We start from the raw sequence: 23,803 nt of genomic DNA on the forward strand, positions 1-23,803 counted from the left end.
TAGAATTAAAGCAACAAAAAAAAAAAAATAAAATTGTTAACTTTATGTTTAACCACCAATGTCAATTCCAATATGGGGTCTACTAAGGCTATTCATAGTGCTTAAAGTGATCCAGATACTAATCATATACTTTACTCCGGGTCAATTTGACACGTCATCTCAATTAATTATATCTCAACTAGAATCACCATTTCCTAAGGTAGTAACCACAATACTTGACAAGCTCATCGTATGGGATTCAGTGTATTTCAATGACATGTTTATCAATCCAGCCAAGTATGAGAATCAACTTGTGTTTTGTCCTGGATGGATTGCATTCATTAAATTGTTCCCAGTTGAGAACTACTATTCCTTACAATTGTTAAGTATTGCAATTTCCAATATCTGTCATTTTGCCCTGGCAATTTTGTTATATGCCATCACAAGAGGCATGTACGATGGTAAAATTAGTGAATTAAGCAGTGCATTCATTATATTGTCACCTACAGCGGGAGTATTCCTCACTACGAATTATTCAGAGAATATCAGCAACTTCTTGACATTGCTTTGTTTTTACTTGTACTTTATCTCAGTCAACTTCCAAGATTACTCGAAAACAAGCAACAAATCAATTGCACATCCAGTGACATACATTTTGTCAGGGGTAATTGCAAGTATGGGGTTCACAGTCCGAGCTAATGGATTATTACTCGGAATAATCTACCTCATAGATTTATACCACTTTGTGATAGACCAGAACATGAATGAAATAATATTGACTTTGACTACGGGGTCTACTCTATTCATCACATTTGCATCCACCAACATCTATCACTACATTAAATTCTGTCCTGCAAGAGGTGAATGGTGCAACTCATACTTTCCTAGTCTATTCAAATATGCCCAAGGCCGATATTGGAATGTGGGTCTATTCAAATATTGGACCCCTAACAACATTCCGAATTTCTTAATTGTTGCCCCTGCCATATACATAAACATTTATTCAACATGGTATATATACAAGAACGAGGTACCGAAAAATAAGAAAATATTAGTATTGGTAATAATCCATGCCATTATCTTATTTAGTGGGATTTTCTTTTGGAATGCGCAAATTTTGAATAGAGTAACTAGTTACTCACCACTTGTGTATTGGACGATAAGCTTACATTTCGTGGATCACAACAAAAGAAAATGGGCGGAATACGTAGCCGGGTTTGGCATACTTTGGAATGTTATCCAAACAACATTGTTTGCTGGGTTTTTACCACCGGCTTAATCTAATCTGGTTACTTTTACTTGATTTAGGTGATAGATCAATCGCCAAAAAAACAAAAAAAAATTATTATTTTTTTTTGCTGCAAATCTTTACTGGATTAGGAACTCAGATACGATGTTTCAGGAGAACTGTATGTGTGTAGATAAACAGCGATATATAAGTATATAACAACATCTAATATCCTTAATAAAAGTTGGATTGTAAGGTAATCAACAAGAATGAATCATTCAACCGTTTCAGAAACTGGGGTTATTGAAAAGTACATTGGTACTAACTTTCAATTGAAAATCTCGTTGATAGTTTTTATTCCTCTTGTTGTATACTTGTTTACAAGAACAAAGAGCTTGAAGCCTTCAGCTGAAGTGTCTAATGGAAAAACAAAGAGGTATAACCCCAATGAACGTCCCTTAGGTGTCTGGAATCCTGATTATAATTTCAAAACTCCAGTTCCTGAGCCATATCCAAACTGGGATATCGAAACCACTAAACCATTACCGTACAGGGCATTCAGACACAAGTACAATGTGACAATGGGACTCAGAAATATGGATTGGTCAAGTTGGATCGAATTAGATAACGAGTGGCCCAAATTTCATGAATTAAAGTTGCAGAGATTGGCAGGTGACATGGGTGATACTTTACATGACATATCACCCATGGCTAGAGATGCATCTTGGGAATTGTTACGAGAATTATGTGGGTATTTACCTCATAGATATCCTAAATTATTCAAATTTGAACACGAAGTGATGGAAATCTTGCCTACTGGAGAAAAATTCGATCTTAATGATGAAAAGTTGGATCCTATAGTCACATCAGCCAAGTTCCTTCAAGATGATATTGCTATTGTAGTTGAAAACGATGATGGTGCTTACTCACTCGAAGCTGGTTGCATTTGTCTTGCTGGATTTTGGAGATTAAAAGACAAGTTCAGGATGAAGCTTGATGAAATTCACCAAAGTGGAGATGTTCCTCAGTACGATGAAAGATTAAAAACAGGAATGAATAAGTTTTTCAGAAGATTAGCCGTGGATAAACCGGTGGTGAGAAACAATTATTTCATTCAAACCGATAATGACTTGGCATGGTCATACTCTATTGGTTCAGAAAAGACTGAAAAAGTAGGCTGGTATACTGCAGAAGAAGCTACCGATGTTAATATGCTTTACTATAGAAGTGAAAGACAAAGTTTGAGAAGATTACCTATTTCAGGGGCTGTTGTATTCACTATTAGAACTTACTTTATTCCAATAGCTAAATTGTGTGAAGAACCTTATGTTCCTAGAAGATTATTCAATGGTCTTTCCAGCTGGAGTGACGATGTTGGGGAATATAAAGGATTCCATAAGTTCAAAGATATATTATTACCTTATTTAGAACAGAAAGCTAAAGAGCAAGAGGCGAATGGTTTAGATCCAACCAAAGAACCGCAAGGATTCCCATTTTAATTTTTAGTAGTTTAATAAATATTGTATACAATTGTGTTTATATTGCAGATTATATCATGACCACAATCAGAAACAATATTCTACAACACGAAATATACCAAAATATCTAATGTACATTAAAAAGAACTATAAAGTAATACATGAATTAAAAAGCAAATATGAATTAAATAACCGTACACCTAAGATCTTTCACCTCTTAATCTTCTAGCTAATTGGATATCCTTCTTTTGGATGGTAACTCTCTTAGCGTGGATAGCACATAAGTTAGTGTCTTCGAATAAGGAAACCAAGTAAGCTTCAACGGATTCTTGTAAAGCACCAATAGCAGAAGATTGGAATCTTAAATCAGTCTTGAAATCTTGGGCAATTTCTCTAACCAATCTTTGGAATGGCAATTTTCTGATTAATAATTCAGTAGACTTTTGGAATCTTCTAATTTCTCTTAAAGCGACGGTACCTGGCTTATATCTGTGTGGCTTCTTGACACCACCGGTAGATGGAGCAGACTTTCTAGCAGCCTTGGAAGCTAATTGTTTTCTTGGAGCCTTACCACCAGTGGATTTTCTAGCTGTTTGTTTGGTTCTAGCCATTGTGAATATGTAATATAAAGTTGATGATTTTTTAAAAGAAAATAATAAAATTTTAATTGGGGTCTAGAGTACGTTTTATATTTATTGGAATCTTGGGGAGACACAATTAGCAGCAATGGTTGAAATTAAAATGTAAACAAACAAAGTCATGTGATTAGAGTGGAGATGGCGAAACTAGTATCTTTTGTCGGGTGGAAAAGCGCGTGTTCTGAAAAATACACATCAAGTGTGAAGGTTGCAGAACAAAAACTCGGTGCTGAGTATTACTCAAAACAATGAGTAAATCTCAGAACCGCGAAAAGCAACAAAAAATATCTATTTTCGTTTTTTTGCAATCATTCCCGCGCGACAAATATGAATTTTCATATGGTTACTATTGTTCATAGTATCTTTTGTACCAGCAAGAAAATTAAACTAAGCTTTTTCGTTTCTTCTCGGCCTCAATTGTTATTATCTCCCCACTGTTAGACTGAAACTTACGCAGTGGCTGTGGCAATTGTGTTTCTTTTCAAAGCCTGAGAAGCCACTGATTCAGGGAGTTTTTTCGCACCGCACCACAAGAAAAATCATTTGTCTTTGCCATTCTCTTGACTTTTGCGTTTGTTATTGCGTAATTCCTCTCACTTTACCTTACTTCTCTTTGTTTCCTGGTAACTTTTCCGCTGTTTCATGCGCTTCTCCTCTCGCCTCCCTTGCTTCTCTCTACACAGCTTTCCTGGTTTTCGCACCTGCACAAACAAAAACACAAACAAACAAATCATTCAACTTTTTTTTGTTTTTCCCTCAGTTGCATTAGATACACACTCATTACGGTTATTCATTATCGTTATTTGTTGTTGCCCCCTTTTTGACTGACAATCAAAAATTTGTGAGTTTATTATAAATTAACACCAGTTCGCACTATTTTTTTAACCACTTAATTTTTTTTGTTCTATACAAGTATTAACTTTTAGTTATACAATTAACATAAATAACATACACTAAATAAATACACAATGTCTGGTAGAGGAAAAGGAGGAAAAGGTTTAGGAAAGGGTGGTGCTAAGAGACACAGAAAGATCTTGAGAGACAACATTCAAGGTATTACCAAGCCAGCCATCAGAAGATTGGCCAGAAGAGGTGGTGTTAAGCGTATTTCCGCTTTAATCTACGAAGAAGTCAGAGTTGTCTTGAAACAATTCTTAGAAAACGTCATCAGAGATGCTGTTACCTATACTGAACACGCTAAGAGAAAGACTGTTACTTCCTTGGATGTTGTTTACGCCTTAAAGAGACAAGGTAGAACCTTGTATGGTTTCGGTGGTTAAAGGGTTTTATTCTCGTGATGATTTATTATTAGTTAGTTTTTACATTTGTATATTATTAATACCATTTTCAGTTCGGTTTGAATAATTGAATCAATTGTAGATTGTTGTAGTTTCAAGTTCGGGTTTCTACAAATTTTGTTTGTGCCAAAAAAAAAAGTACATTTCTATATTTCTATAATAATTCTCTATAATCTTCTATAGTTAACATTTCCCCACTTGTACCAATTAATTCATCTAACAATGCATCATCAACGTCACGGAGGAGTACATGAAAGTGGCTCACAGCTCTAACACTTTGTAAGCTCAACCAATTTTTAAACCAAAGTATTTGATCCCATGAAACCCCACGTTCCACAAATGTTTTTTCAAGATATCTATGGACTAATCTCTTGGTACGTGGAGAAATATCACCAACCACACTTTCTCTATCTGCTGGTACTATTAATTTCGACCAGACACACAAGTGTCTAACATTGGTATCAAAATAATAGGGGAATTTGTTGGGTATAATTTTAACATCATCAGAATTGAAAAAGATCAAATCTTCTGGATGATTCAAGTCATATTCTTGAGGGTATTCTCTCGTTTGAGTACGGATATCACTTTCCTTCCATTCTAATTGCAGACTAAGCAAGTAATCATTCACGGTCATTTCATTTTCCTTAAGCCAGGCTTTGAATTTATGATATCTGTGAGTTTCTTTTTCCAGCCTGGCGAAGATTTCCAACTGATTAGATTTTACAATGAACTTGGTGTCTTCCCAACTAAAGGGATCTCCATGCTTGATCTTAGATGCACTAGGCATGAGGCTGCTCTGAGTTACTGAAATGTTGAATTGTGAATAAAATTCTTGAACCGGAGTAGCTGGAGGAGTTTGAAGACTAGTCATTTATATTATGTTTTTCGTGGCGCGAATTTAATGAGTAATTGAAATTGGGGGGAAGGGTATCAAGATTTGGAGAAATGAAAAGGACTACATAGGAAAAACATAAAATAAATAGAAGAAAATACAAGAAGCATATGTGGAATGATTATTGATACCCTAGGGGACCACGATCTCTTTTATAGGCATACATCTGTCAAATCTACCCTGGATTTATTTTATATGGAAAAAAGAAATTCATGATGACTATCAAAATCTAATTCTGTTACATCGGCATTCTTGATGTTACATTTTCGATTGTTGGGGAAAACTTGAACTATGAATTTTTTTGCAGTACAAAGAATACGCCTTGAAGTAAAGCACGAGATAAGAATGTCCTTCTTCGTGTTGTTGTCTTCTGCATGTTTACATATCTTGTGTTATGTAGTGTCGGGTTGAGTTAGCTTGAGCTTTTAGTCATCTAGCGATTTCACATTTTTTGGTGCAAAATTTTGGCTGTATTCGTTTGATGTAACGAAATTAATTGTCTCCCGTTAACAGTCGTTAACAATTGGTAAAAACTCAACTTTATTCCAACTCAGTCATCTAGCAAGAGGGTCAGTTGAAAGAAACTTAGAATTATATCTTCTTGCTCTGTTTAATTCAAGTTTATTTTGAAGTTTTATAAATTCTAGAATATATATTTGATTCAAATCCAGCCTAACCGAGACATATGAGCTTACGAGAGTGTTTTTTGGCTTAATTTGTCTCAAATTTAATCCAAGACGAATAGCGTGCATAAGAAAAACTATATTTACAACCATAACCAAGCTAGGTAAGAGGAAATTCTTAGCAAATTGGGTTATTTCATCATCTCAAACCTTCATGATACTGATCTTCTAGAACATGTTCCAGAATTCTTGGCTAGAAAGGTTAATTTTTAACTGAAATTAGGTAAGCATATAATTCTTGCATTGCACAAACCTTGCAAAGCTGATTCTAGTAGGAACTCTCCTAGCCTCCGTTCCCTTGTTCGAAATTAGTTGCAAAATGGCATGCTACTATAATAAGGAATATTATTTGTACTAGGAAGTACATACTCCTTTACTTGCTCCTTTAGTATGACATTAGAACTATTCTAGGGAGATTATTGTTCTACTTAGCGGCATTCAAAACGACCTTTACGCCTGCTGGTATTACCAATTCCATCCCTCTTCATTTTCCTATGAAGGTTGCTTCCCAAAAAAAAAAACACAATTTAATAACTACAAAAATAAGAGTGAACATAATTATTTTTACATATAATAGTCCTTCATGGAATAATACCAATAACTGCGAGCATGCTCAGCAATTGCTGCATATAGCAACGGCTAACAGCTACTGAAACCCGGGTTATGCACTGTGCGACATTAGGGTTAGATAACACAAAATGAAAGTGAAAGCGAAAAAAAAAATGTGTGATAGGAAGTGTGGTCACCAGTTGACAAAGCCCACACAAAACCGGTTGTACTTAACGTTTCCTAATGTCCACACCGGTAGAAAAGGAGCAATCCGAAACTAACAGTTCGCCTATGCCTGCTCATAAACTCATTATTCTTCGCCATGGAGAATCTCAAGGTAATAAAGAAAACAAATTTTGCGGATGGATAGATATCCCTTTGAGCCATCGAGGACAGCACGAGGCCGAATATGCTGCTGAACTTATTTTACAACATCATTTAGATCCAGATATTATTTACACATCCAAATTGACCCGTTCAATTGAGACTGGATTAATTATACTTCAGAAATTGAACAAACCATGGATCGATCATATCAAGACCTGGAGATTGAACGAACGTCATTATGGGAGCTACCAAGGACGAGATAAACATGAAGTATTTCTTGAATTGGGTCAAGACAAAGAAAAATACAATTATATCAGAAGAGATTATCATGGATTACCGCCACAAATACCCAAGGGAACTGTGGATCCTAGCATTGATGAAAGATACAATGATGTTTTAAACCAAGATATTTTACCTCGTGGTGAGTCACTAGCTATGGTCATGGAGCGATTAATTCCGTTTTTTAAACTTGAAATCTTAGATAATCAAATGGTTCAATTGAATAAGACCGTATTGATTGTAACCCATGGTTCAATTGTTAGAAGTCTTATCAAATACTTGAATAAGGTAAGCGACGATGATATCTCTAAAATCAATGTACCAACAGGTATTCCTTTAGTGTTTGAATTGGATGATCGTGGAGATTTAATCAAGTTTTATTATTTGGATGAAGAAAAGGCCGAAGCAGGAATAGAGAAGGTAAAGAATGAAGGTTTGGTTAAAGTTGGTTGATTCATAGAACAATGCATGTAGCGTAGTAGTAAATAGGTATTTCGTGTGGGTTGTAGAGTGATATATAGATAAGAATATAAACAAACCGATACAACCACCACCACCACGTCGATTGTTTAAAAGATACCAAGAAAATAATCATTGTGGTTGATAATTAGATAATACTTCCCAATTGGGAAGGAGATTTTATGTCTGGGCGTAATTAAGATTTCTGGCTGTATGACGATGCTTAATTGAGGAGGGGAATCACCAGAAATAAATGCTCAACTATATTTTTTTGTGATATTAAGCAAGTAACACCGAGCATCATGTAAAATCGTCTAGTTATGCAGGTAACGACCAACATGCATATTTTTAGACAAAATTAGCACAATATTTGTTATGATTCGCTCAACAGAAGAGTGTGACTGGGGCAGATCAAACGAGCCGGATAAAACAAAACAGCCGCTCCGCCATGTGAAAACCGGCAAAGTAGAAATAGAAAGGCAGGCTAATGTTACATTCCAGTTAAGTTTGCTGGGCAACTTTATATTTTGTTGAGTCATAAAAGCTTGATTTGTTTACATCACACAGCCTTCGGACAAAAGAAACCTTTTTCGGTTATCGCATTTTACATTTGCTTAACTCCTTTGAGCAAGTATCCGCTTTTTTTTTTTGCTTCCTTCCCGAGCCTACAAAACGTCATTTTTCTTTTTTTTTTGTGTACAATCTAAGGTTCGGAAATTAAGGGATCATAGATTAGTTACAAATTCCAACAATAGCAGTTTCTTTTTATTTAATATTTTTTCCGTATCAAATTATAAGCATGCGTAAGTTTCTAGATGTCTGCTTGTGACGTGGTCTTTTGCTTATGCTAAGCAAGTGCTTAGATGTTGAGCAATTAATTGGTGACCAGAACGCCGGGATTTCACTGGAACCCCTCAACAAATATTTACTTCCCTCTCAGAAACAATGTATTATCCACGGTTTTAGTGTTCGATGTGTCATTCACTGCACGTGACTATATTTCATGTTTTGTGTGGATGAAGTTCCGCTCGCCTCGCCCCCTTTGTTAGCTGGAATACCAAAGAAGGCAAGAGAACCGGCTATGTACAGGAAACACAAATCGATTATTTTTTCTCCTCCTAAATTTGGGATGCTTACGCTATTGCTATATAAAAAGTGAGCCATAGCCTGTCTCGGCTCTTGGCTTCCTCCTCACTTTTTTTCCTCTTTTACAAATCTACTTTCACCCTTTTATTTCAACGGTTCATTCGCAGATAATGACTTCGTTGGCTATATTACCTCATTTAAAGCGTTCTATCACCGACATTATGGATGAAGAATTATACCACTCGCCCGCATCCCCCATTCAGTTTAATACCGCGCCAAACACTAACGCCACGCTTACTAATCCCCAAGTTCAACCTTCCAGTGCAACCATGAATTATACAACTTCCAAAAACTCGTTTAACTCGTCTCCCAACCCTAATCATCAACAACTATTCAATAATCAAGTGAATAACTTGGGTAACTTCCTTAATATACCCGATTCATTTTTGGATCAAATCAAGTCTCAACAGCAACAATACCAGTTTCCTTTGGTGGACGAGCAACAGCAGATGAACTATAATAACCAAGTTAATCCACAACAACCGCAACAGCAACAACCTGAAGTGAACCAACAAGTTAATCCGTTCACTGATTATGGTAACCCAAATTCATTTATTAGACCTCAACAGTTACAACGTATGACCCCAGCATCCCCACCTCCATTACCTCAGAAGTTTCCAACCAGAAGAAGAAGAAGGATAACCACCCTTGAGAATGCAGATGAGTCTTCTACCACTTCAAATAAAAAGAAGTTGGATCAAGAATATCTTTTATATAATCCGGATATATCTCCAGCTCATTTGATTAGCCAAACAGATTTGGAATCTTCATTTTTCATTCCTCCTAAATATGATAATACTGACAGCATGGCTGGTTTGACCATTAATGATGGTATTATACCAGGATATGAAGATGACTATTTGTTTGTTGATGATGTTGTAGAAGATGAGGATATGGAAGAGGATTTGTCTGACGAGGAAGAAGAGGATGATGATAATTATTATCACGTTGATGATGAATTTGATGAATTTATAATGAATGGATATGCAAATGGTGTTGGGTTTGACCAAGTAAATTATCAAGAACCACAATCGCATGTCCAAGAAGAAGATATGCAAGTATTTGTTACAAATCCCGAGGTTGTTACTCTTGTACATCCACAAGATGATATGATGATTGATGTTGAGGAACATGACGAACACAAGCATGAGCATGACGTGGAAGAAGACGAGGAAGAGGATCATCACCATTCTTCAACTGAAGATTCTCCATCTCGAAATTCACACATGTCTGCTGCAGAGATATCGGCTGTTAATCCTAATCATCAATGTGATTTGATTAATCCAAGTACTGGAGTTCCTTGTAATAAGCAATTTTCACGTCCTTATGATTTAATCAGACATCAAGAGACTATTCATGCATCTAAAAAGAAGATTTTTAGATGTGTGATTTGTGAAGGTAGATTTAATGGTGGACCAGGTAATGGGAAGCAAAAGACCTTTTCTAGAGTGGATGCATTATCTAGACATGTTAAGGTTAAACATGGGTTGATTGGACAAGATGCATTGGATTTGATAAATGAAGCTAAGGAGAATGTCGAGTATGTCTCAGTATGATAAAGGTAATTTTTTTAATGTTAAGTTTTGGGTATTAGGGTTGATGATGATGATTCTAAATTTTGTTTGATTTTTATTTCTTATACATAGTTTACCAAGGTAAAGTCTTAATTAATATATAAATACAAGTTTTATGTTAAAATTTTAAAATTAATCTATAAAGTGTATGTATGTTTTATAATATATACAATGTAGCTCATTAATAGTTTTTTGGGTAGTAGTAGTAGTATGTTAAACTTATGTAGTGTCAGTAGGCGATTTCTGCTCTTCCAACATGGAAAAAACAATATCATCAATCAGCCTATCTTGCAAGGGTATGTCTTGTTCGTGTTTACCATATTTAAATTGGATATACTGTGTCGCAATGTATATATCCAAACTCATTTGAAACAAACCAGCAAGTATAAAGATTATTGAAATATCGTTTGTTCCATAGAGTAAATAGGAAATCTTGATACAATCACCACCTAACCAACTCAACAAAAGAATCACTTTAAAGTTCTCCACCAGTTTTAGCCTGTTCAACAACAATATCTGGGGAAGCGGTAATAAACTCTCTATAAACAACCCGAGAATACCGATGGTGCTAGCGTATGTCGTGTTTGAATGCAAGAACAAGGTACAAGTTGCAAAAAACCCCATGAACGACACAACAAATACCCAATATGGCTTCTCATGTTTCCATTGCCAGAAATGACCCGGTCTTTGGAAATAAACATCAAAGAACCGAAGAGCCAGGATAAATAACACAGATAAATAACCTTGAGTAAACTTGTAACAATCCCTCATGATTAACTTCACTGAACTCAACCAGTCGCCCATCCAGTATGTTTCATGTTTCATAGCATGGGCACTTGACATCCTTCGTGGAACCCGCGATGTTAATTCTAGTTGAAATACCGGCATAGGCGTGAGGAAATCAGGGTCGTATCCTTGACTACGATACTTTAGCCCGACTTTCAATAATATGCATTGAATGAAAATCATCACTATTGATTGTCGCAAGAGAGTGATCTCAAACGGAGAACACATATAATAATACACACGAAGAATCGATGCCATTAACATGGTACAACATATATCGAGGGAGAAACCCAGCGAAGACTTAGTCCGGTGGATAGAGTAACATGTCAGTCCATAACTGAATAGCGGCGTGAATGTCATGAATATGTTGGCACATTTTTGCAAGTCGGGTAGGTATTCCAAATAGGGGAGATAATCATCAGGAAGAAAAGGCATGTTTCTATATAGTTTGATATTGCTGGGTATTCATGTGTGAGTGGCTAAAGCTGATCGGGTTTTAATAATATACTAGTGGTGAGAACTTTGAAGTGTAGTTTTTTTTCTTGCTTCTTTTTCATATTTTTTTCCGGATCGCCTGTCAAAGTGTGGTTATTACCGATGTCGCCGTTGCTGCGCCATGAAATGTCACTTTAGCTATTATTTACCTTTCTGTGGAATAAAACCACTAAATCACAACTAAATCTCCGGTTGACAACATACTTAGTTTAAATTTCCTGCGATGGCCTCACATTACATCACTTGAGGTTTAACCGAATTTGTAATTTCGCAGCAGTATCAAACGGAAAAAAGGGATCCACGGATTTAAGGATTATTATAGTATTTCATTGAGGGGTGCAAATTCGTGAAACAGGGGGGGGGGGGGTTACATCATTTCAGTGTGGCATATTGGAACCTATAGAGAAATGTGTATTAATAACCAAGACATATATTTTTCAAGTAACGCAACGGTATGTTTGCAGCAAACTGCAAAGATAAAGAGAAAGATCTCAACTGCACTTCGGTTAAACCAAAGAACAATTTTGGTAATAGGGATTAGTTGTGATAGCCAATTATAACTTTAAACCGCTATAGTAGGGAAGTTATGAATTGGTGGTATCAGTTGGTGATTTTCAATAATTTTGTATAATTTTGTATAATCATGGTTTCAGACAGGCTCTGCCAAGATCTTGGCATATGAACACAATTGTAATACACACAGCCATCCTACTCTACATCTAAAAGGAGTACTTCTCTGGAAGTTTGCTGTACTGGTGTCAAACCTTCCCCGGCCAGCCATGTAAACATAAAAATGTATACAATCTGACGTCACTTGCCCAAATGGTAACAAAAGCAGTCCCCGGAACCGTCGTAAATACCAACGGTTTTAGCCTATCGTTGATGCGGGTCAACCTTTTAATTCTCTACCTATAATTCCTGTACATGTACAGAGGAACAATCAGCCGATTATCTAAGAAAAAGGTATTTACCCAACAATTTAATTGTATTCGATGGTACGTATAAGTCAATTGACTCTGTTTGCACACTTAAATAAGTGACAAAATGCATATATTAAAAAATACTATATATTTCTTCGTTATTCAATTATAACCTTAGAATCAACATTTCATATATACACTTCATCAACTCTACTATCTGACAAAAAAAAATGAATTGAATAAAGTTATGAGTTTGCTTTATGATTTTAGAAATTATTTAATTAGATTCCCAAAATCATTTCCCTTGTATATCCTCTTTCAGGACCTGTTTAGGCAGACTTGTTACCATTAGCGGTAGCGTTGATATCCTTTTCCAATTGGTCAAGGGTTTCCTTTTGTTGTTGTAATCTTTCTTTCAATTTCTTTAATTGCTCAGCTTCGTGCTTCTTAATGTATAAGTTTTCTTGGGCTCTTTCCTTTTCAGCGAATTTGTCACCAGTTTGGTTGATGGCACCTTCGGTCATGGCGATTCTGGCAGTAGAGAAGTTTCTGACGAAAGAAGTTCTGGCAATTGAACGTCTGGTAATTGATAACATGATATGAATAGTTTAACGATGAATAGTTTAGCAATTGATATAGCTTGTCTAGTGTAAGAAGGGAAAAGAAGGGAGAAGAAGAATTTACAATCTCTGGGGTTGTATGTAAAAAAAAATTAAAACCATAGAAAGTCAAACTGGAAGAAGCACGGACAAAAAAAAAAATTGTAAAGTGACCAAAATTTCCTGCACACAGACACGTTTCTTGCATTTTCTATTGGCTTAACCAAAAAGCACGTGACACAGCCTAGCCTAATTGAACTAAATCACAATCCGAGTTTAGGTAATGGTCATGACTTTTTCCTTTTTAATACAGTCTAAAGTAACGTGTTTCCCCAGATTAACTGAGAGTCATTCAATGTGACTTATTAATTGTGGGTTGAACCCCTTAGAAAATATTATTCTTGTATTTGCACCCCCGAGCACGGGAGTAAGAGTCTTAATTTATGGCTCTTGGATTAATCAGGGCTTCAATGCATAATTGTGCCCGAGGAATTAGCCTTGAATATGGCAACAATGATAATATTATAGGAACTGCTATTGAACTCTGTTGGAGTGTAAAGAAGTGGTTTTGCAGTAGATAAGACAACCTTCAAGACCCCCACATGGTAGTGGATTGTTCGTTTTGCAGTAATTCTAGTTAGAACAATAGCTAGAAAACGCGGAAATCATACCGAAACCAACTAACTGGAACATAATTCTAATTGCAAAAAGTCTTACATTTTACTTTCTAATTGTCAATATTAATTGATTCTATTTACATTAATTATTTACAGCATATCACCACATTAAAAGTTTCTTTGTGGCATGTGACGATGATGCCTATGCACACTAGATAACACACCAATGGATCTAGCAGTTTTAATGGCATTGCTCAACAACTTTTGATTCTTGGCACTACATCCAGTTTTTGATCTAGGTAAAATTTGACCAGTTGAAGTAATAAACTTAGATAATACTTCTGGCATCATGTAAAGATTTCTTGGGTTCATTCCACATCTTTCGAATGGATCTTCACGTTGAGTACTTCTCATTCCTCTTTCCATATGTAATCTATCCATACTGAAGTGGAATGGATTGTATGTGTGACCATGAGGGAATTTTCGGGTAAATTCATTGGAAATTTGCACCGGAGGTTCTTGCTCTTGCACAGAAAGAGGAGTAAACACAACTTCATCTTCTTGCAAGTTTGTTCCTTGAAAATTTTCAGCATAAAGGTCATTCCATGATTGGTCTTGTTTGGTTACTTCTTCTGCAGCATCAACTGGTTCCGATGCCAACTTTTGTGTGGTGTTTTGGAATTTGATTGTGCTGGTTGAAAGAGGACGTATGATTAACCTACTGGATGTCCTGAAGGAAGCTGACAACATTGTGACGATGGGGATATTCAAAGTGATTCTATACTCAACAAGTTGAACTTTTTTAACCAGACAAAAATTTTCATAATTGGATTTGCTAGGAAAAAAAAAGCCACACGTGATATTGATCACATGACACCATCAATTTTAAAAAAATTTTAATTTTCTTTTGATTGACAAAAAGAAACCACACAAAATATCTTTGCTCGCCGTTTCTGGCCAAATAGAAGAATTATTAAGCAAAAATTTGGGCATAACCACATCAACACCTAACAACAACATACAACTACAATAACACCACCCACCACTACCCCTCACACACACAATCACAAACAAATCTCACACATCTTAGAAAATTTTGTCTTTAGAAACCAAAGACAAGTCAAAATATTTAAAGGGAAAAAGTAAAATACACCTTGTTTCGTTTCACATCTAATTGTTCATCAAATTTTACTATTAAATTATTAATTTATAATTCCTACTTTCCAGTTGATATAATATAGATAGATAGAAAAGCAAAAAAAATGGGTGAGCGAGGTCCTGATCAATGGTTAGAACAAATCAAGAAATGCATAGCACTCACTGAGTCAGATATGAAACAATTATGTGAGTTGGTTAAGGAGCTCCTTATGGAAGAATCAAATATCCAGCCAGTTCAATCTCCTGTAACTGTATGTGGTGATATCCATGGTCAATTTCACGATTTGCTAGAATTATTCCGGATATCCGGAGGATTGCCTCTGGATGATAACAACACCAATTATGTATTTTTAGGAGATTATGTCGATAGAGGTTACTTTTCCCTTGAAACTTTCACATTATTAATGGTCTTGAAAGTAAAATACCCTCACAGAATAACTTTGGTAAGAGGTAATCACGAATCACGTCAAATCACCCAAGTTTACGGGTTTTATGAAGAATGTCTTACAAAATATGGATCAACCACCGTTTGGAAATATTGTTGTCAAGTGTTTGATTTCCTTACTCTTGCTGCTATAATCGACGGAAAAATCCTTTGTGTTCATGGAGGGTTATCCCCAGAAATCAGAATGCTTGATCAGATCAGAGTTCTTTCCAGAGCACAAGAGGTGCCTCACGAAGGTGGTTTCTGTGATTTGGTTTGGTCCGATCCAGATAATGTAGATACTTGGGCAGTATCGCCGAGAGGAGCTGGTTGGTTATTCGGTTCCAAAGTGTCTCGAGAATTCAACCATATTAATAATTTAAGTTTAATTGCCCGGGCCCATCAGTTAGTAATGGAGGGGTTCAGATTCCATTTCAAAGAGAAGGATGTAGTTACGGTCTGGTCAGCTCCTAATTATTGTTATAGATGTGGGAATGTTGCTAGTGTGATGCAAGTTGACGACTATGATGAACCGAACTTTAAGATTTTCAGCGCAGTTCAAGATGGTGATTTGGCAGTTAAAAACAACGGAGGCAAACTGCTGAGAAGTGATTATTTCTTATAGACCTTTGTTTAGAGGACCCTAGAAAAGTTGAACGTGTTTGACTTTAGTTTGCGTTTACTGAAATGAATCGGCATATACACTTACCTTTCCTTAATTTTGATAATAATGAATTATGACTGATTTATGTTTACGTTATTATTTTCAATGATTCATCTGCATAAATCTACTTGTTGTGTGTTTACGAGCTGTTATGTTTTTGTATAATATTTGTTAATGTACATAAGAAGAGATTAGATACTTTACTTTTTCCCCTTTCTTCTCATTCTTTTCATTCCAATGATCTTCTTTACGTCATCAGAAAGTCCAGACTTGTTCTTTGGTTCACTTTGTTCTACAGCGGCAGACTTGGGTCCTTTATTCATGTTACCCTTTCTAGAAGGTCCTTTTCTCTTTTTGTTACCAGGCTTATCAGACTTTTCATTATCATCGTCACCTCTTCTTCTCTTTTTATCCTTATAGTCTTTATTATCACCTTCAGTTCCATGTTTACGAGCAATCATAACCTTTTCTCTTCTTCTCTTGACCACTTGAGCATTTTCAATAGCAAATTCTGCAATTAATCTTCTCTTGGCCAATCCTTCTAACTTGGCGACTTTCTTTTCTTCATCAGTCAAACCTTCAACTATTTCACTAATGCTGACTTCATGAGCATTCAACCATCTCAAACCCATTAATGCAGCTTTATGGTCTCTAAATTCAATAAACCCATACCCTCTACTACGTCCAACTTCACCAGTACCCTTGACTTCCATAATAACCTTAGCTTGACGGACCACACCCATATGCTTATTCTTTTTCTTTTTCTCTTCTTGTTCTTGATCATCTCCTTCAAGATCGTGCTTGAATTTGATTGAACGGTTAACTTCTTCCTTGGACAATGGTTGACGCTTTTCTTCTTTAACTTCAGTAGCAAAGGAAACAACCGCCTTACGACCCAATGCCTTTAATGCCTTGGAGTTCATGGCACGAGGAAGGTTACGAATGGCCAATCTGGTGAGGGATAAATGCAAAGTTGGATTCTTGTTTAATTGTTGAACTCTCAATTTATAAGACTTTTCACGAAGTTCAAGATCGGTTTTGGAAATGAATTGAGCGAGTTTGGAATTGGTAGTGATTCTACCTTCATTCAATAAGAACAAGTTACGCTTGTCCTTTTCTGAAGGGGCTTTACCAAGTGCTTCTTTTCTCTTTTCTGAATTTCTTTCAGCAAGACGATTAGCCGAAGTACGGTCAACGGCAGAAGTGATGGAAAGAATACGACCTTGGTAAACATACCCGGCAGAAACGTCATCGGGGATAAGCATGGAGGTGGAAGCAACAGTTGGAGCATTTTCAATACATTCAGTATATGAATCTTGGTTTACGAATGCAGCAAATGCAGAACCCTTGGCAAGACCAGTTTGTTTGTCTATAACCGGAAGGGCATATTTAACAGGACCGAAATGAGTGTTGAAGTGTTCAGCAAGTGATTCTTCATCAGCATCATAAGGGATATTTCTGATGAAAATGGCAAATGGTTCCTGTCTGTTAGACTTCTTTCTTGGCTTTTCTTCTTCTTCTTCATCCGCTTCTTGTTCTATTTCAATGTCGGATTCTGGTTCGTCATCTGAATTTATTTCATTCAAGTTGTGGAAATCTTCATTCTTGTCTTCATCATCATCATCTTCTTCATCACCTTCTTCTCCTTCTTCATCATCTTCCTTTTCTTCTATTTCTTCCTCTTGTTCATCTTGTTCCTCTTCCAGTTCTTCTTCTGGCTCATCTTCTTTAATCTGTTCCCATTTAGATTTTTCAACAGCCAAATCGACAGCAACTTCTCTACCGTCAATCTTCAAACCCACGCTTTCCTTGACTGCACGTTCAGCAGCAGCTTGTTTTTTCATAGTAACAAATGCAAACCCACACATCTGGCCACCCTTTTTCTTGGGGATATATGCATCAAATACCGCCCCATATTTACTAAACAACTTCTTTAAAGTGTCTGGTTTCTTACATGACCACGGTAAGTTTCTAACAATTAATCTTGCACGTCTTTTTTCCACAGGAGCTTGTGGTTCTCTCTTGATTGGTTCTTCACCTGATTTGTCCTTACGATCTCTTCGTTTGGCAATATCAACTCTAAGTAAACGACCTTTGAATTTTGCCTTTCTAGATTCCACTAATGCAGTAAGAGTATCGTCATCCATTGTGAATGAAACAAAACCAAACCCACGAGACTTTTGTTCATTGTCATTGACTATAACTGCGTGTTTAACTGGTACAAACTGAGAAAAGAATTCTGAAAGTTCTTCTGAAGTAGCATCAAATGGAATGGAACGAACAAATAACGTCTTTCTGTCGAGCCCATCGTTGTCTATATTAGATACTTCTGTAGCAACCTCTGTAGGAGCCTGGGTTTTTATTTCTTCTTCACTCATACCTGGTTTGTTCTATAGAGTTAAACTATAGTAAATGGCTACTAAAAAAATTATTCACTGAAGATCATCTCATTAAGAAAATTCAATCTGCTGCAAAAAAAAAAAAAAAAATAGAACCAAAAATTGGACACACACGCACGACCCCAAACAACCATAAACAAAACAACTCAGGATCCACAGACAACACTACAAATGGCTCCCTAGTAAAAGCAATGGAAAATGAAAAAGAAACAGAACTATAAAAACGTGTTACCAAACACATATATACCCGTGCTATCAAAAAAGGTCCTATATAATGTCCTAACCAGGCTATCTAAACCCTCGCTCATCGAGTTTATTCATTTATGGCCAAAACTTAAAAATACCCAACCTCACATACCACCAAAAACTAGTTTCACACAACTGGAATTCAATGACAAAGTGTCCCGAGAGGCACGAGAGTTTAAGAAAACAATAAACAAACTTCACAAGAAAAAAATCATTGATAAAATACTATTCACTTATTGGCATAAAGGATTAAACCTACTTCAATTGTCCCAAATTGACTGTCAATTGATTGTAGATAGACCCAACAGTTATTATTGGGGGTATTCTACCGTGAGAGATATGAACGACAATGAAGTTCCTATTCTGCTTGATCCAGTACACTTTCTTGACCAATTGGCTTTCCAATTAAGTAAACTATACTTATCATACGTGTATATATGTCGTCATCCCAAATTCCCCATGGTTCTAATTAGAATCCAGGCATTTGACCTACATACCAAAGAGACAGAAAGCCGGCGTCCTCACATATCATCACATAAACCCTACTTCTTTGCTATACCGTTGAATTCCCCTCATATTATTCATTCTGGTGGAGGAGACATGATTCATAACATAGTTATGGAAGTAGTCGAACGAAGTCTACCACAAGACAAGACAAATATTTTAAGGTTATATACACCCGAGAATCAACGACCAATAAAGTCATTGGAGTCAATGCATATCCTCAAGGGTAATTCTCGATTTGCTAATAGTTTAGGAAGTTGGAGCGCGTACGCTGATAATATCGTTGACATGCTTCCTCTTCAACCTACAGAAAAACATAAACAACTTGCTTCTCCTGAAGAACCAATCAATGCCCAGGAAAGCCCAATAGAAAGGTTGAAACGAGTTGCTAACTTGCGATTCAAGGGTTCTGAATTTGGAAAATTAAAATCTGAAAAGTTGTTTGAGGATAGTCGAAAATCCACCCGAAAGAGACGAAATGTGTATTATACCAATGACAGTGACGATGAAGGTGAAGAAGAGGGAAATAGTGGCACTTCCGAATTTGCATCCATTGCCCCTATTCAATATTCAGAATTTTTAATACACGAGAAAGTAACCCCCCAAGACAAAGAACGAACTTCTATCAAGATAAAACTTCTGGGAACAGACGTGTTTGCTGGATTACACGAGCTTTCAGTCATGACAGCCGACCCTGAGGAAATGATCTTAAATCCTGAAGATGTACCGTCGTGGTTAACAGGAGAAGAAGGAGCCAGTGTCGGCCAAATTATAGATTCTAAATTTTATAGTAATATCAAGTAAACTATAAATGTATATTACTCAATAACCCAAATTCTCAATATACTCCTTTATCACTTTTATCCCTTGCTGATTTGACAGAGGAATAGAAGCAAGGATATTTCTCAATAGCTCCACATCTTTCATTCTAAATGCTTCTAAACCAGCCAGTTCATAATCTTCATTCCTAGCAAAATGTTGTGCCTTGTCAGCATACTTGTACTTTTGCGAGTTTCGAATATATGCAGAAATGTGAGCCTTAGGAGCTCCGCATTTGAACCCAGTTTCAACAAACGGTTCAAATCCAATTGGTGATTTTGCGGTGGTAGCATCTAGTGACCCAAATGCAAACTCGTACAAGCGGTCAAATTCTTTCGATTCTGAATATGTTTTGAGGGCAAGATACCAATATTTTTCCTGGGAAACACTAAAATCGTGCATAATCTTACTTGCTGGCTTCAATTGGTTCATTTTAATCAATCTAGTAAGGATAGCCGTAATTGATTTTTCCGAGTAGAAATTTGTCATATATGTCTCCCCCAACTTCTTTTGTAACTCCAAAATAGAAAGTTCTTTTTGTAGTGCTTTCATAGATCGTTTATTCAAAGATCGATTCATTGATTTGTGTAGCGTCAGTTTAACAGTTTCGTAATATTCTTCACTATTATCGGGGGTACGAGATTCCAAAGATTTCAATTTAAGGCTATTTAATTCATTATTCTTCCCCTCTTGCTTATAATATCTTTCTAGGAGCAGTGGAGAATATTTCCCGATAGCTTCAATCCACATGTGTCCAATTAATTCACCAGTTACATTCATAGTATTTGACGAAATCTTGACATTCAAGTCTTGCAACTCTTTTTCCCCATCGTCTTGAATCACCAGTTCGTTTTGGTTCAAAACTCGGAAAAATTGTGAGATTGATAACGAATCTTGTAAATATAATAGAATAAGTTTCGACAAATCATAATCTCCACATTGGAATGATTTTATGAGAGCCGATTCCACTTCTTCGAATTGTAAAAGTTGTTGGATTTTCTTGGATACAGAAGGTTCAAGACTCACCAAAAATTTACAGAGGGTATTTCGTCCTTCTTCGTGGGCAACTTCCGATATTTGCTCCACTGAAATGTAGTTTATTCTTTTAGAACTTAATGAAACCAATTTTTCTGTTATAATTTTAAATAATTCCACATCTGAAGTATCAAGATCCTTTTTAATTTTATAACAACACCAATGAATGTATACCAATTCCTTAAGATTATCCAATTTGAGTCGTTCAATAACTTTGAGGGTTAGATAGTGTTGATTCCTCTTCAATAACATCTGTACAATCAATTTCCAACCTAGATTCTTAATTTGATCATAAGTTAGAAACAATCCAATTTCGGGTGATCTAATTTGATTCAATACTTGAATACTGTTAAGCACAGACAAATATTCATCAGAATCATAATAGTCATCATAGTAAATCTTTCCAAATGATACTGCTCGGAGGGCCCGCTTTTGCCAAACATGATCAAACTCATCAAGAGCCACCTTTAAACATTCAGTCATGGCTTCTAATAACGTACCATCATTTCTCAATATCGATATATTTGCATCTGCCTTAGATGCATTCAGGGCAAACTTGTCAATACAATCAACCAAAATACTACTTGGATGTGCTGATCCAACTTGATACATTTGCACACTTGTTTCTGAAACTCGACTAAGGAATTGAACTTTATTAGTAGTTATTATTCGTAGCCCATCAATAGAAGATTGCAAGATTGGAATTGTAAATGACAATTCTTCTTTAGCAGTGTCCTTTAAAAGCATATCTAAATCGAATTCACTTTCATCTTCAATGTCGTAAAAGAATGAGATTGATTGCTGCCCCGGACCTATCAATTTAACTTCGTCTTTGAATGATAATACAATAGCATCATTACCACACCATTCTATTTGATAAGGAATACTGGATTCGTTGATTGTATCATATTCCATGAGTACTTGGTCGAATTTATTATTAATGACAAATATCTTCTTCATTATTCTATTGAAAAGAGCAATTAGTTGCCCATTCAGGGAGATTGAAATGTCGGTAAAGGGACCATCTGTGAGTTCTTGATCTATAACTTCATATGTGGTTAGACCAATATCGATTTTGAGGGTCATTATTGTTTGTTTACAAGGAGCATGTATAATCAAAGCTTCTTCCTTATCAACTGGCTGGAACTTGAATGTAGTTATATCAGGTAATTCCAATGGGATTTCAAAATTGGTGAAAGTATTCAAATCACATATAATAAACTTAACATCCATTCGTATAACCAAATAGGAATTCCATACTTGAACTTCGAGTATTTTATGAATCTCCTCAGTTTCATTATTCTCTAAATTTGTAATTAGGGTTGGCTTGGATCGTTCTCCATTCTTATAACTACCAACATTGTCCATCGGTGTTAAATGCTTTAAATAACTATACTCATTGAAATTGCCCATAAAGTCGTTATAGTAGCGGTAGACTCCATTGTTGAGTATAACCACCAAATCTTCACCTCTGAAGTGGAAGCTATGAATATATTCTTCTAGACTACTATTGAATACAATTGACCATATTTTGGCCCCACTGGCAGAATATACCTCTATTAAATTTGGATGGGGGACAAATTTGGAGGCAATGGCAACAAGTGTTGCATTGGGAGAAAGGGCCACGATGTAATTGTAGTAAAGGTTATCAATTGTCCAATTTAAACTATCATAGCATGTTCGAATATTATAATAGACATTCTGAAGTTTCAGCCAATTGAAGCTGGGGTTGGATGGCATAGCCTGTGCTAATGATTAAGAAACGGTTGGTAATAACTTTCGAATTGAAATCGGTGCGCGGTTTTTAAAGTCTTTTCAGATTTTGGTTTGTTTGAGTTAAATAGTACAAGAAAGAAAAGCAAAGCAGCATATACAATCACACTCAAACAAATGTCATCGAATAAGGAATACGTTACTCTAGTCTCGTCCAACGGATTTAAATTCGTGGTGTTAAAGGAGGTTGCTCAAATATCGTCAGTGCTCCAAAACTCGCAAGGTTTTGAAGAAGGAAAGACGGGACGTATAGAATTAGATATGGAAGGGGATATCTTGGAATGTATTGTCGATTACCTTCATTATAATTACAAATACAAGAACTTGGAGGACATTGGTGATATTCCTCAGTTTAATATTCCTACGCATCTTGCCTTGGAGTTGTTGGTTAAGGCTGACTATTTAGATATATGAGAAGCATAGATGTTATATGGATGCTGCTGTTACTGCTGTTATATACCCTCACCAGAATAAGGAATACGCTTAAAAGTATCATTCAGATGTTACTATCCAAATTGTTGGTGAGTTCAGACTGGTATTAGTAATAAAACGGAGGAAGGTTGTATATGTATTTATAGACAACTATACATGTAAATGTGTAAAAAAAAATAAAGAACCTACTGTATTACATGTTGGTATTACTTTACCACCAATATATCTCTTCCTATTGTTTACTTTAAACCCGTGACCAATATATCTTGGCAGCACATTACCAAGATTTTGGTTGTAAATACCATTTTATATATATATATTTTTTTTTTTCTGGCTGTGTATGCGGAGAGCAAAGATAACGCCCCCCTCCCCATATATTCCTTACGTTTCAAACCTAATTAC

General features: G+C 36.0%; 15 protein-coding genes across 15 annotated transcripts; 8 read left to right on the top strand and 7 right to left on the bottom strand. All coding sequences in view use genetic code 12, as the record gives it.

Moving 5' to 3' along the window:
- Positions 1-58: 58 nt before the first annotated feature.
- Positions 59-1,258, top strand: SPAPADRAFT_131051 (GPI-anchor transamidase; the record flags this gene model as incomplete). Its single annotated transcript, XM_007372360.1, has 1 exon — positions 59-1,258. One exon carries the CDS (start codon positions 59-61, stop codon positions 1,256-1,258), a length of 1,200 nt encoding a protein of 399 aa, XP_007372422.1.
- A 207-nt stretch (positions 1,259-1,465) lies between these two features.
- On the top strand, positions 1,466-2,824 carry SPAPADRAFT_58137 (uncharacterized protein; the record flags this gene model as incomplete). The annotated part of the gene is made up of 1 exon (XM_007372361.1): positions 1,466-2,824. One exon carries the CDS (start codon positions 1,477-1,479, stop codon positions 2,704-2,706), a length of 1,230 nt encoding a protein of 409 aa, XP_007372423.1.
- On the bottom strand, positions 2,805-3,322 carry HHT21 (Hht21p; the record flags this gene model as incomplete). The annotated part of the gene is made up of 1 exon (XM_007372362.1): positions 2,805-3,322. The coding sequence occupies one exon, from the start codon at positions 3,294-3,296 to the stop codon at positions 2,886-2,888; it is 411 nt and encodes a 136-aa protein (XP_007372424.1).
- A 915-nt stretch (positions 3,323-4,237) lies between these two features.
- On the top strand, positions 4,238-4,683 carry HHF1 (histone; the record flags this gene model as incomplete). The annotated part of the gene is made up of 1 exon (XM_007372363.1): positions 4,238-4,683. One exon carries the CDS (start codon positions 4,292-4,294, stop codon positions 4,601-4,603), a length of 312 nt encoding a protein of 103 aa, XP_007372425.1.
- Positions 4,684-4,753: 70 nt separating this feature from the next.
- Positions 4,754-6,264, bottom strand: GIG1 (Gig1p; the record flags this gene model as incomplete). Its single annotated transcript, XM_007372364.1, has 1 exon — positions 4,754-6,264. The coding sequence occupies one exon, from the start codon at positions 5,490-5,492 to the stop codon at positions 4,776-4,778; it is 717 nt and encodes a 238-aa protein (XP_007372426.1).
- A 483-nt stretch (positions 6,265-6,747) lies between these two features.
- GPM2 (Gpm2p) lies at positions 6,748-8,448 on the top strand (the record flags this gene model as incomplete). The annotated part of the gene is made up of 1 exon (XM_007372365.1): positions 6,748-8,448. One exon carries the CDS (start codon positions 6,989-6,991, stop codon positions 7,802-7,804), a length of 816 nt encoding a protein of 271 aa, XP_007372427.1.
- Positions 8,449-9,020: 572 nt separating this feature from the next.
- RPN4 (stress-regulated transcription factor) lies at positions 9,021-10,718 on the top strand (the record flags this gene model as incomplete). The annotated part of the gene is made up of 1 exon (XM_007372366.1): positions 9,021-10,718. The coding sequence occupies one exon, from the start codon at positions 9,067-9,069 to the stop codon at positions 10,510-10,512; it is 1,446 nt and encodes a 481-aa protein (XP_007372428.1).
- Positions 10,659-11,827, bottom strand: SPAPADRAFT_58148 (uncharacterized protein; the record flags this gene model as incomplete). Its single annotated transcript, XM_007372367.1, has 1 exon — positions 10,659-11,827. The coding sequence occupies one exon, from the start codon at positions 11,749-11,751 to the stop codon at positions 10,750-10,752; it is 1,002 nt and encodes a 333-aa protein (XP_007372429.1).
- Positions 11,828-12,796: 969 nt separating this feature from the next.
- Positions 12,797-13,415, bottom strand: SPAPADRAFT_58152 (uncharacterized protein; the record flags this gene model as incomplete). Its single annotated transcript, XM_007372368.1, has 1 exon — positions 12,797-13,415. One exon carries the CDS (start codon positions 13,253-13,255, stop codon positions 13,061-13,063), a length of 195 nt encoding a protein of 64 aa, XP_007372430.1.
- A 642-nt stretch (positions 13,416-14,057) lies between these two features.
- Positions 14,058-14,722, bottom strand: SPAPADRAFT_58153 (mitochondrial 37S ribosomal protein bS18m; the record flags this gene model as incomplete). The annotated part of the gene is made up of 1 exon (XM_007372369.1): positions 14,058-14,722. One exon carries the CDS (start codon positions 14,695-14,697, stop codon positions 14,116-14,118), a length of 582 nt encoding a protein of 193 aa, XP_007372431.1.
- A 184-nt stretch (positions 14,723-14,906) lies between these two features.
- On the bottom strand, positions 14,907-18,726 carry NOP4 (mRNA-binding ribosome biosynthesis protein; the record flags this gene model as incomplete). Its single annotated transcript, XM_007372370.1, has 2 exons — positions 14,907-18,507; positions 18,705-18,726. 2 exons carry the CDS (start codon positions 18,724-18,726, stop codon positions 16,394-16,396), a joined length of 2,136 nt encoding a protein of 711 aa, XP_007372432.1.
- Positions 15,210-16,154, top strand: SIT4 (type 2A-related serine/threonine-protein phosphatase; the record flags this gene model as incomplete). The annotated part of the gene is made up of 1 exon (XM_007372371.1): positions 15,210-16,154. The coding sequence occupies one exon, from the start codon at positions 15,210-15,212 to the stop codon at positions 16,152-16,154; it is 945 nt and encodes a 314-aa protein (XP_007372433.1).
- A 64-nt stretch (positions 18,727-18,790) lies between the features above and the next one.
- CHL4 (Chl4p) lies at positions 18,791-20,146 on the top strand (the record flags this gene model as incomplete). The annotated part of the gene is made up of 1 exon (XM_007372372.1): positions 18,791-20,146. One exon carries the CDS (start codon positions 18,791-18,793, stop codon positions 20,144-20,146), a length of 1,356 nt encoding a protein of 451 aa, XP_007372434.1.
- Positions 20,147-20,164: 18 nt separating this feature from the next.
- On the bottom strand, positions 20,165-22,936 carry VPS16 (tethering complex subunit; the record flags this gene model as incomplete). Its single annotated transcript, XM_007372373.1, has 1 exon — positions 20,165-22,936. One exon carries the CDS (start codon positions 22,934-22,936, stop codon positions 20,165-20,167), a length of 2,772 nt encoding a protein of 923 aa, XP_007372435.1.
- Positions 22,937-23,045: 109 nt separating this feature from the next.
- On the top strand, positions 23,046-23,680 carry ELC1 (elongin C; the record flags this gene model as incomplete). The annotated part of the gene is made up of 1 exon (XM_007372374.1): positions 23,046-23,680. One exon carries the CDS (start codon positions 23,087-23,089, stop codon positions 23,381-23,383), a length of 297 nt encoding a protein of 98 aa, XP_007372436.1.
- Positions 23,681-23,803: the final 123 nt, after the last annotated feature.

The sequence above is a fragment of the Spathaspora passalidarum genome (genome assembly GCF_000223485.1).
Source record: "Spathaspora passalidarum NRRL Y-27907 unplaced genomic scaffold SPAPAscaffold_1, whole genome shotgun sequence".
NCBI classification, from domain to species: Eukaryota; Fungi; Ascomycota; class Pichiomycetes; order Serinales; family Debaryomycetaceae; genus Spathaspora; species Spathaspora passalidarum.